Genomic DNA, 13,706 nt, shown 5'->3' with positions numbered 1-13,706 from the left:
AACAAAGTTAAAGCATTTATGAGGAATTATATTTTTTAAGTATTAGATACCTTAGCTCGACAATACCATAAAAAGTTAGGCTTGTGATGTGAACTACTTAAGCAGTACAAGATTTTCAGGATTGTGTAATCTTTTTCCAAATTTACCTCTTTGGCAAGAGAAAATATTCTGGAGTTAATAAAATGCTTAATAGTTTACAAAGATCCCATACCCAATTACCATACAGCTAGAAAGTGAGGGAGGGGGATGAGAAGCTAGAATGGTGAGTTCTGGGCTCTTGCCTTTTTTCTGATACCCTAGACTACCTCCTTCCCTGATGTGCTTTTATTTTCTCTGTAAATACATGAAAATTCTCTTTATCTTTCTAACTGACATTAGAGCTATTTAAAGATAAAATAGTTTTAAATAAATAACTTAGTTATTAGTGTCCATATATAATATTCCATAGCACAGCTACTTTTTTTTTTTAAACTATAAGAACAGTCAATCGAAATAAAATGCCTCTCCAGTGAGAAAAGTGGTGAGAAAACACTGAAATGGCTTATACCTGGGAACCACTGCCCCTCCTGGGATGCCTAGTATGATCTGTAGTTAGCCTTTAATTTCTTGCCAATATAAGAAAAACACAAACAAACAACAACCGTAAAAAAAAAAAAAAAAATTAGAGTCTTTAGTGTGGCCTATATAAATCCTTAAAATCAAAATTTTCTTTAGTGGGTTTCCCTAATTTGTGGAACAAAAGTAAGTTTTTTCAGGAGACAGGTCTCTAGGCAAAAAAAACAATAAGGAGAATAGTTAACTGATCTTGAGGTGGGGAAAATCCATAAAGGTCTAAAACAAAGAAAGAAATTCTACAGAAAAAAAAAATACAGAATTGACTACACGAAAATTTAAAACTAGTAAAACAGAATAATGAAATAATTAATAAAATGACACAATGAGGGAAAATTTTGCAACATATAGGGAAAAAGACTAATTTTACCACATATAAAGAGTACTTAGAAATCAATAAGACACAACAGAAAAATGGTCAAAGACTATACAAAGGAAACTCACAAAAGAAGCATGAAAGATAAATGAATATAGAAAAGTTCAATCTCATTAGTAATCACAAAAGTTTTAACAGGAAAACATTTTTCTGTTAAGCTATTATTATAGGCAAAGCTTTTAACATCGCTAATTCTCAGTGCTTAAATTAGTATATTAGAGAGTTACTACCAAAAAATGCTGATGGGAATGAACACTTATGCAATCTTTCTAGAAGGAAGATAAGCAGTATGTACCAGAAAGCTTTAAAAGGCTTCAGACACAGATACAAAATGACTCTTCTAGAAAGTTATTCTCAGGAAATCATCAGAATTGTATAAAAAGCATGCCACAGAGAAAGCTTATCACAATGTTACAGTAGTGAAGAATCAGGAGGAAAAAGTACATATACATCAGGGAATTCTTAAACACCACAATGTATATTAAAATTATTTTCAAAAAACATGCCATCAGATTGTAAACACTGTTAGCAATAAAAATAGCATATGTACCTGCAATAAGATAAGACTTAAGAATGGGGGAAAAGGGATATCCATAAAAGGCAGTAAAAAAATACATCAAAATGTTGACAGTGGTTTTCACGGGGTTGTGCACTAGTTGGTAAATTTTAATGTTTTCTTCATAGTTTTTTGCATTTTCAAAACATGCCAGAGTTTGCATATACTACTTTTATAGTCAAGGGTGAAAAAAAATCATTTATTAAAGATAAGAAGACAATCTATTTTTCCCATGTGGCTAGATGTTTTGTGTCTGTATATCTCTTATGATGAATATATATAAAACACTACACCACCACTCTGAACAAGCTTCTTTCCATGGAGAGAGCACCTGTTCATTGTATCAATAGCATCCTAACTGAATTCTAACTCTGAAAAATTATTTATCTAATTTTCAACTGCAAACTGCTAAGCATCAATAAGGTGATATAATATTGAAACCCAAAGCTCATCTATCTCTAATAGATGAATCAATGATAAAATCATGAGACACACTATCTTTTTCTTCAATATTCTTTCAGTGAGTATTTATTGCACTTGTCATCTCATCAGCACCACTTACCTTGGCATCACCATCAGGTAAGAAGAGGTAGGCACCACTTTTGTCAGCTTTACCTGTGGTTCCGTACCATGAAAATTGCACCTTTACTTCATGGTGTTTACCATCTTCTTTAGTCATCATTTTCTAAAGATAAAAAAAAATTTTAAAGCAACTCACTATTAAGATGTTAATCATGCTGTATCTGGTTCCATGTACATGACAATTTTTTTAAAAATTACCTCAGCATAGATTGAAAAATATATATAAATATATACATACACACACACACACACACACACACACACACATATATATATATATATTTAAGAGACAAGATCTTGCTCTGTTGCCCAGGCTGGAGTGCAATAGTGTGATCACAGCACACCGCAACCTTGAACTCCTAGGCTCAAGCAATCCTTCCGCCTCAGCCTTCCAGGTAGTTAGGAGTACAGGTACGCACTACCACATCCAGCTAATTTTTAAAATTTTTTGTAGAGACAGGGTCTCACTATGTTGCCCAGGCTGGTCTTGAACTCCTGGCCTCAAACAATCCTCCTACCTTGGCCTCCCAAAGCATTAGGATTATGGGTGTGAGCCATTGCGCCTGCCTTGAAAAATACTACTTAAGCCTCTAAAATTCATAATTCTTGGTTAAACACCCAAATTTTATGCTTAGCCCCAGGATTTAAACCTTCATAACAGGACTAAATGTCAGAACACACTCATCAAGGAACAGAGAAATATATAAATTAGGAACTCTAGACCAGTGCTTCTCAAACTTCCTGTAGAACGAGCAGGCTTATTTTTTATTTCCAATAGGCATGAACCAATATTTTTCTGAAGTATAATAAAAATAAATATTAAAAATTAAAATTAAATTTAAAAATTAAATTTAAAGTGATATACCAAATATTCAAATTTATTATTATTAGAATCAATAGGCATTTGACTCCGTCAAATACTTTCAAAGTTTCCACAAACATTTCTAAACATTCACAATTTCCATACCTATCTTGTGGACCAATAACAAACAGTCCATGGAACAGCAACACCCACAGAATACACACGTGAGCAGCAAGTGGTTAATGAAGGTACAAATAGCTGCTCATGTACCCTTTCACCCATAGTACTTCGTACAGCCCTACTTAAGACATTTTTCCCCCTTTGCATAAATAATCTACACATGTTGTAGTAAAAATGGTAAGTGAATTTCAAAACTCTTCAGAACATACCTGCATAAGCCCAGATTGATCAAACCAGAGTGCAATAAAGGAGTTCTCTAGAGTTATAGATTCTTCAGCATTTAATTTATTCTTTATGTTGAAAATTCCTGTATCTTCTACTTTACCATTACACAAGACATAATTAGCTAAATGTGAATTTGAACTTGCTGATTCCAAAATCTTATACACTTTCATTCCCAACGGTGGTACATGTGCTAGAAAAGAGACCTTTAAAAGATAGGGAAGGGAATTTATTAAAGAGATATGTTATCTAGTGACAGGCAAACCATTTATACTTTTGGTAAAAACAACAAACTATCATATTTTTTAAAAAGAGAATACAGTTGGCCCTCCGTATTCCCTGGTTCTGTATCTGTAGATGCCATCAGCCATAGATCAAACATATTTTTAAAAAACCCAATAAAAAGTAACAATTTAAAAAATACATTATAACAGCTATTTACATAGCATTTGCATTGTATTAGGTATTATAAGTAATCTAGAGATTAAAGTTTAAAGGAGGATGTTATATGCAAATACAGATATTCCTTGACATATGACAGGGTTACATTCCATCATAAGTTGAAAATATCGTAAGTCAAAAATGCATGTAATACACCTAACCTGCTAAACATCATAGCTTAGCCTAGCCTACCTTAAATGTGCTCAGAACACTTACAGTAGCTTATACGTGGGCAAAGTCATCTAACACAAAGCCTAATTCGTACTAAAGTGTTGAATAACTCATGTAATGTATTAATACTGGACTGAAAGTGAAACACAGAACGGTTGTATGGGTACTCGAAGTACAGTTTCTACTGAATGTGTATCCCTTTCACACCATCTAAAAACAAAAAGTCGTAAGTTGAGCCATCGTAAGTCAGGGACCATCTGTACTATGCCATTTTATATCGAGAACTTGAGCACCCACGGACTCTGATACCCATGGAGGTGAGGGGGTAGTCCTGGAACTAGTCCTCCACAGATACTGAAGGATGACTGGATAATACTATTCTACAAATGTTTTGATAATTTATGGGTAGAGTATACACATCTTACTTTATCCAGAGAACCTAATAACCTCAAGTTGGTAGGCTTATCAAAGGCATTAATATTTTCATCCAAAATGTGCAATTATATGACCATCCTCAATTGTTCTACTATATTCTTCTTCATGGATACCTAGAGGAGGGCATCATGAACATAGGGCTTACTGTAAATGATTTTTCCTATCAGAAATCTTTTTGTAATATTATTTCAGTATATAAGAAAAATAGTAAACATAATATAAATATTAAACACACTAGTTGAATCAGCACTAGCCACCAAATGCTTGAGGTTTAGCAGACACTGAGCATGTAAGATGCACACAGTATAAGACATGATCCCCGCCTTGCTGGAGCTACTGTTTCACTTTCTAGATGGGCTGCTTCCTGTAAAATCTGACCCAAACTTATATTATCGTTTTCCTTTCTATCTAAAAAATTATGCGTATATAAAAGTAACCACCAATGGCTTTTTTTTTTCCTGAGATGGTGTCTCACTATAGTGGCCAGGCTGGTCTTGAATACCTAGGTTCAAGCAGTTCTTCTGCCTCAGCCTCCTAAGTAGCTGGGACTACAGCACCCGCCAACACACCTGGCTGATTTTTAAATTTTTTTTTTTTTTTTTTTAGAGATAGGGTCTCACAAAGTTGGCCAGGCTGGTCTTGAACTCCTGGCCTCAAGGGATCCTCTCCTCCTCAGCCTCGAAGGAGCTGAGAGTACAGGCACAAGCCACCGTGCCCAGCTTAGCAGTGGCTTTTGAGAAGCAGAAGCAATTATCTTTTAAAATTCCTAGCTTACGACTGCAGCTCCAGAAGTACAGTTTAAATTACACTCCAGACTCTAAAAACTTAACCGTTCTAGTGATGTGGGGCTCAATATAACACTGTTTAAGAAACTTACACACAAAAAAATATTACTTAAGCATGGATTTTCCATTATTATATCTCAAAAAAGAAGCACCTTAATTATTTTAGGAAGTCTCCCTTTCGTGATGTGTTATGTCACCTTTGCAATGAAAAGTTGAAACTATTCAAAATCATTAAGAAGGGTGGTATTTACCTAAATTTCACCATGCATAACTATCATTATATAGAGTTAGACAAAAAATTCAAAATTTTATGAGTAATAATTGCTTAATTACTTCAGAATAAACCTTAACAATATGCATACTTACAGAAATATACAATATATATACTAACAACATGTACTAATATACAATATAAATATTAACATTTTAGGAAGCACAGGATCTATTTTCCTTCTGTGTCATTTTTACTGGCCAGTTAAACTCTCTGATATTTACAACTTTCACCACTTCACATATACCAACACGATAGCTCAGTGGGGCTATTATACACGCACACACTATACACTGGCTACGCTTGTTTGACAATGCTTCTTTAAGTTCTATGGCCAAAACATACCTCATAGGCTGTTCCCGAAATAACATTTTTTGCATCCCAAACTGCGCTGACTTGAACTTCGACAGGTTGTCCTGAAGCAGAGAACACTTGCACCGTGGGGGAACTCACATAGACCGAGACCATTGAGGTTCGGTCTTGTTCTAAAGGATTATGTATCACAAGGTACCTGCAAAAACAGCTGCTTCACTATTGGAATCTCAAAATTTTTTTACTTCTTTCATATTCTTTGTAATACCTCAGTTCATAGAAGGTCACAGAACCAACTTATAGAGAAGAATTAAAGGAACATTCTAGAAGAACTTTCAGAGAACAGGCAATTTCATCACAACAAATATCACATAGTACAAAGGGTAATGAAATAATGATTCAAAAAAACTTTTTAAAAAATGCTTTACAAATCGAAGACATAAATAAACTTGTAATAAAGCTTTTTTCAGATTCCACAAAGCTTTATGAATATGGTTTTATTCATCTGTCTAAAAGAATCATCTCCATACAGCTAATACCTCTGATCCCTGCCTAATCTCACTGAATAAAAGAATCCATAATTTGTCTGTTTGCAATTTAGTCACAATTAACTTCAATTAAAAATCTGACATTCATTTTAGACTACTAAAACACAGCAAAACACATGGCTATATATGCAGAATTATATTAATTCACATATGTATTTTATATACAAGGGGCCTGTACTGCTCAAAGAATTTGATTCTGGAAAAAAAGGTCACTTGAAGTGAGTCCGCTTATATAATAAGGCCCAAAATTTATAGAAAATCATGATGAAAAAAGATTTGATTAGGAATTAGGTAGAAAAAGGAAAATAAAAACTATTAAAACAAGTTTAGGCAGTATTTGCAACTATGTACAATTTTTAACTTAAGCCAAAAAAATGAATGAACTGGGATTTTGGGCACAATTTTTCTAATATTTTATACAAGTACATTATGACATCCTTCATGTAACATTTAATTTTTATAGGATGATTTTAAGCACAATTATATTTGTGAAAAATATTTAAACATTTCATCATTTTACCTAAAGTCCTCTCTTAATTTTCTGATATTCAAATAATTCTCAACTGAAACACCCAACAACCTTGACTTTGTCACTAGCATAACTCTGCCAGATCCTGTTTCATGGCCTTGCCTGTGAGTAGCAACGAAATCTGCATCTTTTGCAAGATTCATGATTTTACTTATAATCAATATGCACCATATTATCTTCAAATAAATCAAAAGGTATTTCAAAGAAGATATTTGACTATTAATATAACTCATTGATTCACTAGTGAATATTTTCATGATCTGAAATATTTTGTTTCCCTATACAACTTTGTAACTGCAGGAACACAGAACTGAATATTTAGATAACAACTTCCTCTCCCTGACACACAGTATCTATAGATGGTAGAAGCAAGCTGGCATCTGTTTATTGTGATGCATCAGAAAGCCTACCAGTGTTCTCTCACCCTGTATATGTGTCCTATGTATTTTTGCTTTCAATTGAATTATAAACCGTTCATTAAGAAATAAAACAGATACCTACAGGTACCAAAACTAAAATAAAGGACAACAGGAAAGAACAAAGGAAAAGAAAGAGGATGTAACACAAAATCTATAAAACATTTGACTTGTAAATTGTTTACCAGGAGAAGCATTTATGGTTTAAACAATATTCTGAGATACCAAAAGTGACAATATGACAATAAGAATGTCTCTAATTCCTATTAGGCTTATAGTAAGGATCAGGATAACAAGACCTAACTTGCATCGCTTAAGTTCATTGACATCCCAAGAATGTCTCTGATTCCTATTAGGCTTATAGTAAGACCAGGATAACAAGACCTAACTTGCATGGCTTATGTTCATTGAGACTCCACATGTATACAAGAGAAGAACAGGTGAAGTCATGTAATCACAAATGTATTTATAAAGACCACTGAAACCTCCTAGTACTAGACAAAACCCCATTTTATTAATATTCACAGAAGCAACTGCCAAGGACAGTGAGGCTAATGCCCCCTTGAGAAGTGTGCTCAAGAGACCTACCTCAGGGATCTGTCAACCTCCCTACACCTTCCCACTGTCCTCTACCACAGCTGACATTTTACCAGACTGTTCTCCCATCACAAATGCACCTGGAGAATCTCAACTGTCAGGGTTTATTGTTATCGATGGGACAGTACTATATATTCCTAAGGTGCACTGGGGTAGAAAAATAATGGAAGGTCACTCATTCTCTGCATCAAAGATATTCAAACCAGAACACCAGAAATGAGTGATTTACTACTGAAACCCATGTTCCCAGAGGCTGACAGAGCTAGTATGTGAAGAACTTGAGAAAACTGTGGCCTGAAGACTGAGGCCAACGGTCTAACTCTGCAGAAGCCCGGAAGCACATCCCGGCACTTTTGGCACACTAAGCCTAGCACCCCTACTGGCGTGTTCATTTAATGCTCCACCACACAGAGCTGGTCACGAAGGCTGTGATAATAAAGCGTAATGTGCGCCCAAGCAATAAATTAGGTAATGAGCATCCAGAACACTGATTCCTTCCCATGGAAAAAAAAAATGACTCACATTTAACACAAATAATAATTTTAACCATACATTTGGTTTTGTACCATATTAAATCACTTTTTATAATAAGCTGTGAACTAGGTTCTGTTTTGTTTCATTTTAGTAGCTAATTAGTATTTGACCATAATGATGTTTCTACTGTACTGAATGATTATATAATTATCATGCCAGGAATCTATTCAAAACTAAGTGTGTAGAGTATATAATGAGCATAATGCTGCACTAAGAAAATAATTTTTAACGTAATTAGAGATTCACAGCATGTTCTTCAAGTGCATCAGTACAAATTTATCTGATATACAAACTTCTATCTATGTACATTGTGAGTAGAGTACAGAGAAAGTATGATCATATATAAATTATAGTTCCCTCAGAAATAAGTACACCATCACAAATTAACTAAATTTTCACTGTCATTATCACGTCTGGTAGTCAAACATTGGTTATGCTGCCAATATCCCAAAACATGAGTCCTTTTATGCCCTTTGGTTGAGAATGAAACCAAGAGCTTTCAGCATCAGATCATAATATCATACTCACTACTGAAAATAAACAATATTTGATCCACACTAATAAAAGACTAATATTTTTACCCTGAAAATGGGGAGGGTTAGTTTCTATTTTAGCCTGGATGTTCAGTGTTTTTTTTTCCTTCTCCAATTTGCCCACATCGGCATTAGCTTCTTACCTATCATCTGCCACTAAGGCTCATCCAGCCTCCTAGCTCTCAATGACACTGGGTCTCACAACTTGGGGTTACAGACAATTATCTCAATTCTGTCCATAGAAGGAACAGCTCTCATCTCATGAAGAAAAAGCACTCCTATGTTAACTGCCAATCAAATTCGAGGGCAGAAGGTGATCTACTTTGGTTGGGAGAAAAAGGAATAGAGAAAAATGAAAGAACTTCCTGTGTGCTCACACTAAATTGAAAATCACTTCATGGAAGAACGGGAATACCACTATAATCATGGTTCTGTCCTTCAAAAGTCTACCGAGTATGAGTATATTCAGAATTCCTTCACTTCTTTCATAGAAGTAACTCACATTGTGTTAAGAAAGACTAAATTTGGCAATCCCTGAGTCCTCTCTTTGAGGCGAATCTAATCAGTGCCCACTAAAATGTAAACAATATATTAGGACCACACAGGCCTCCTTCTGGGACTCAATGAAGGAAAGTGGAAGGAATATGCCTCCTGGTCAGGGACCTTGGAATTCTCACTCAAAGTGCTTTCCGTATGCCTGGGCCAGTCCAAGCTCTGATGGGCGACCTCTGAGGCACAGCCCTTCATCTATTCCACTGGGCAGATGAGGAAACTCAGGCTCAGCAAGGTTAGGTAAGTTGCCAAGATCTGTTCAGCTAAGAAGTGACACAACGGTGCTTAGAACTCAGTTTTACTCCCAGGGCCATCTTCTTAACCACTTCACTCCCAAGACAAGCATACAAGGATCTTTTTGTCAGCTGGAGTTTACTGTGGAGACTCCCTTAGTTCCAAATTCTTATGTGAAGAACTTTCTCCTCACCGATGCCAAAGATCCCCACAGAGCTTCTCTCCTTAGGAAGAAGCTCAGGATGAATGTAAGCTATTTATATTTCATGTATATTATATTGTGAAAGGAAATTTATAAACTGGAACACAAAAAATCTTGCACTATACACTGAGGAGCTCACCTTATGACCTCACTGCATGAAGTAAGCAAAAACAATATTTAAGGAAACATTTTAAAAACACTACATGTTTTTATGACAGTGTAAGGAAGATAAAAATGAAAAATATTTTCAAGTCCTCTGTAAGTGTAGTTTAAAAACCAGTTAAGCAATCACCAGAAGTTTATATGAAAAATAATTGTAACATCATGTCCTACCGCAGTACCTGGCAGAGAATAACGTTCAATAAATAGGTGATGAATGACTAACGCAGAAAAATCCCACTAGGAGAATTTATCACTTATAAATAATACCTACTAGTGTGGGGCTTTACATTTTATCAGGGTATTTTCATTTTTATTATTTTGATTCTTCAAAAATGCTTTTCAATTCCTTGAAAAATGCAAGATAAGTAATTAACCCTGATATAAAGACAGAGGAAATGACAGATCCAAGGTCACGAAGAAAGTTAAGAACAAAGCAAAGACTAGCACTCATTTTGTTTGATGCTTGATACGTGACGATGTATTAAAAAATTCATTTCAAACAAGAATATATTCATCTTCTCTAGGTAGCCTCATTTGTGAAACATAATCTAGAGAAGAGTATTAAGCTTTATATTTAGTATTCTAAATACTAAAATATATAGATATATATGTTAACAAAAACTGCAATATCTATATTTAAAGTCCTTTTGACATATTCCATCTTGTTTTCTAGGTTTAAAATATAATGCTTATCAGGAAAAAAAATCAAGTTATTAAAAACTAGAGTGTCTTTTTGAGATATATATTAGATCTTCAAAAATCACAGTTTTGTGATTCCTGGGCTCTGGAGTCAGACATTCAAGCTCAAATCCCCACCCTGCCACTTAACAGATTGAGAAGCTTTGGACAAGTTATTTCATTTCCCTAAGACTTAATACCCTCATCTATAAAAATCAGGAGACAAAATTATTGTTGGATGTTAAATGAGAAAATGTTTAGAAAACCACCTAGCTCAGACCAGGCACAAAGTAGAATCTCAGTAACAATTCACTTCTCTCCTCTCCCTTACAAGACCCTCAGTGTTTCCTGATCGAGGACCCTGGCACAGCGGATGACTTAAGGAACGCAGATTGAGCTGTCATAAATCCTTTTTGTATAAGACATATATAAATATAAATAAAAGAAATTAACAAAATCACACATGTGACAACACAGATACCTTGAAACAAGAGTTTTGATAACATGGCGGTATTGAGAGGGGAATAAATCCACCAGTGCAGAGATGTACACACATACAAACTAACCATATGGTTATGACTAAATTAAAAAGCAAGAAAAAGGAAAGAAGGATACCACCTGGTGTGTGTGGTTATAAACTTATGAATGTGAACACATAGTCCCAGTCATGGAAGTACCTACAGTCTAGGAGAGGGAGAGACAGAAACAAACCGGTCAATTTAATGTAATAGGGCAGGCAATAAGACAAAGGTGTGCAAGGCATGTCATGTGACACACACACGAAAAGGGGGCAGTTAGGTCAATTAAGAATTAATCAGGAGACCAATCAAAATAGAAAATTAATTTTATGCAAAATGATTAGAATGTATAGACAGAAAATGATAAAAATTTACTGAGGCACATAAAAATGAATAAATGGAGAGACATATGATCTTTCTAGGTAAGAAAACTAAAATAATGCCAAAATAAAGACAAAAAACCTCTCACAACATTAACTCATGAATCTTATGCAATGTCAACCTAAATCCTGTGGAAATCATTTTGTTAGGAGAAAGATAAGAGAAGGAAAAGGATCATGAAATGGAAAAAACAATCCTGTAATTAACAATTACCTATAGTTAAGACAAATGATTAAATGGAAGCATTAAAATAATATGCCAACATTGATTCCAAATGAACTTTAAACATAAAAAAAGACAGAAAATTTGTAGGAAAAAATATTCATAATTTGTGGTGAGAAAGGTCTTTCTAACCATAACCAAAAAAAAAACAAAGTCAAAAGCTGATAGATTTGATAACAAAAGCCTAAAACTTTTTCTATCTTAAAAATAAGATTAAAAAAGGCAATATATGTAACATAAATATTTGTACCCCCATAATATGCTGAAATTAAAAAAAAATAATACGATTAAAGAATAAAAACTTAAATCTTTGGAATCTCTTATATGATGTCTTTTGTGTGTTAATAATTGACTAACAGCTTTAGGGGCTGGTCGCTGGAAAGATGAAGGCAGGATTAGAGGGTTGGGACTTTCAGCCCCATCCCCCAACCTCCTTTCAGCCCCACCTCCCAAACTCTGGGAAGGCAGAGGGGCTAAAGGTCAATGGTCAAGGGTTTAATTAATCATGTCTATGTAATAAAGCCTCTATGAAAACACAAGAGGACAGGGTTTGGAGAGCTGAACACATGCATGTTTTTGGAGGGCGGCATGCCCGGGGAGGGCACGGAAGCTCCATGCCCCTTTCCCTGTACCTCATCCTATGTATCTCTTGCATCTGTGTCCTTTGTACTATCTTTTATAATAAACTGATAAACCTAAGGGGTTTTCCGAGTTCTATAAGATGCTTTAGTAAATTAATCAAACTCAAAGTAGGGGTCGAGGGAAGCCTAACTTGAAGCCAATCCTCAGAAGTTCTAGAGGTGTGGACTTGGAACTGGCATCTAGCATGGGGGGCAGTTTTGGGGACTAAGCCTTCAACCTGTGGGATCTGACACTATCTCCAAGTAGTGTCAGAACTCAATTAGAGGACACCTAGCTGGTATCCACTGCAGAACTGATTACTTGCTTGGTGGTGGGGAGAATCCTCCTTCACTGCCATTTGGTCACAGACGTCTTCTGTGTTGATTGTTGTGTTGTCATATGAGAACAGAGTAAAAACGGTTTGAGTTTTCCTAAACACTTCCACTTTCAGAAGACATGGAGGAGTTAATGACAAACAAGAGATCTCGTATCTACTAGCCAACTAGAAAAACTAGATAAAAATAGTAATCATTTGCTTGAGAGCAACAGAACAATCTGCAGTAAGGGAGAGGTTGAGAATTCCATACAAAGCCCAGTACAAAGTCTAGAACAAATCACTAGAGGACAAAAGAGCATTTGGTGGGGACTTGGGAAGCTTCAGGTACACAGCTGATTTTATCATTAAGACAAGTGCCAAATACTGAAGCTCCACACAAAGGCAAGTTTGAAACCTAAACAGAAAGCTTCTGAAATGCCCCAGAACACATCAGGGAGTAGGCCCTACAGGATATAGCAAGCTATTAGTTGAAAACCTAGAAAGCTAGATGAAAAAGAGATTCAGAAAATTAGCCTCAATTTAGCATAGTCATTGACTGGTATAGTATCTTCCAGAAGAAGACATTTTCTGGAGCCACTATAAATTTTATATGTTAATGTAATGTCTAACACTCAATATAAAACTAGGAGACATCTCAAAAGACAGAGCCACATGACTAAACACCAAAATGAAAAAGACAAAAGAACCAGAACCACACATGACCCAGATATTGAAGTTAGCTGATAAGACTTTAAAATAATAATTAATATGTCCAAGGAAAGAGAAAAACATGAATAAGGTAGATAAAAGGTAGAGCATTTCACCACATCAATTAATACATTATAAAAAAATCAAATGAAACTCTAAAAGGATAAATATTTAAAATTAAAACTCTACAGATATGTTTAATAGTAGCAG

The 13,706-nt window shown here is 35.0% G+C and overlaps 1 protein-coding gene across 1 annotated transcript in view; it reads right to left on the bottom strand.

The window, feature by feature from the left end:
• The window catches only part of MAN2A1 (mannosidase, alpha, class 2A, member 1), a 167,376-nt gene that overhangs the window by 43,676 nt on the left and 109,994 nt on the right, over nucleotides 1-13,706 (bottom strand). Inside the window, exons 13-15 of the mRNA XM_012647374.1 lie at nucleotides 5,779-5,944; nucleotides 3,318-3,536; nucleotides 2,107-2,229 (exon numbers count right to left, since the gene is read on the bottom strand). Coding sequence (XP_012502828.1) covers nucleotides 2,107-2,229; nucleotides 3,318-3,536; nucleotides 5,779-5,944 — 508 coding nt within the window. The remainder of the gene's footprint in view (nucleotides 1-2,106; nucleotides 2,230-3,317; nucleotides 3,537-5,778; nucleotides 5,945-13,706) is intronic.

The sequence above is a fragment of the Propithecus coquereli genome, unplaced genomic scaffold (assembly GCF_000956105.1).
Source record: "Propithecus coquereli isolate 6110/MARCELLA unplaced genomic scaffold, Pcoq_1.0 Scaffold265, whole genome shotgun sequence".
Taxonomy (NCBI): Eukaryota; Metazoa; Chordata; class Mammalia; order Primates; family Indriidae; genus Propithecus; species Propithecus coquereli.
The sequence above is the reverse complement of the archived record's forward strand: the minus strand, read 5'-3'. Positions and strand labels throughout refer to the sequence as shown.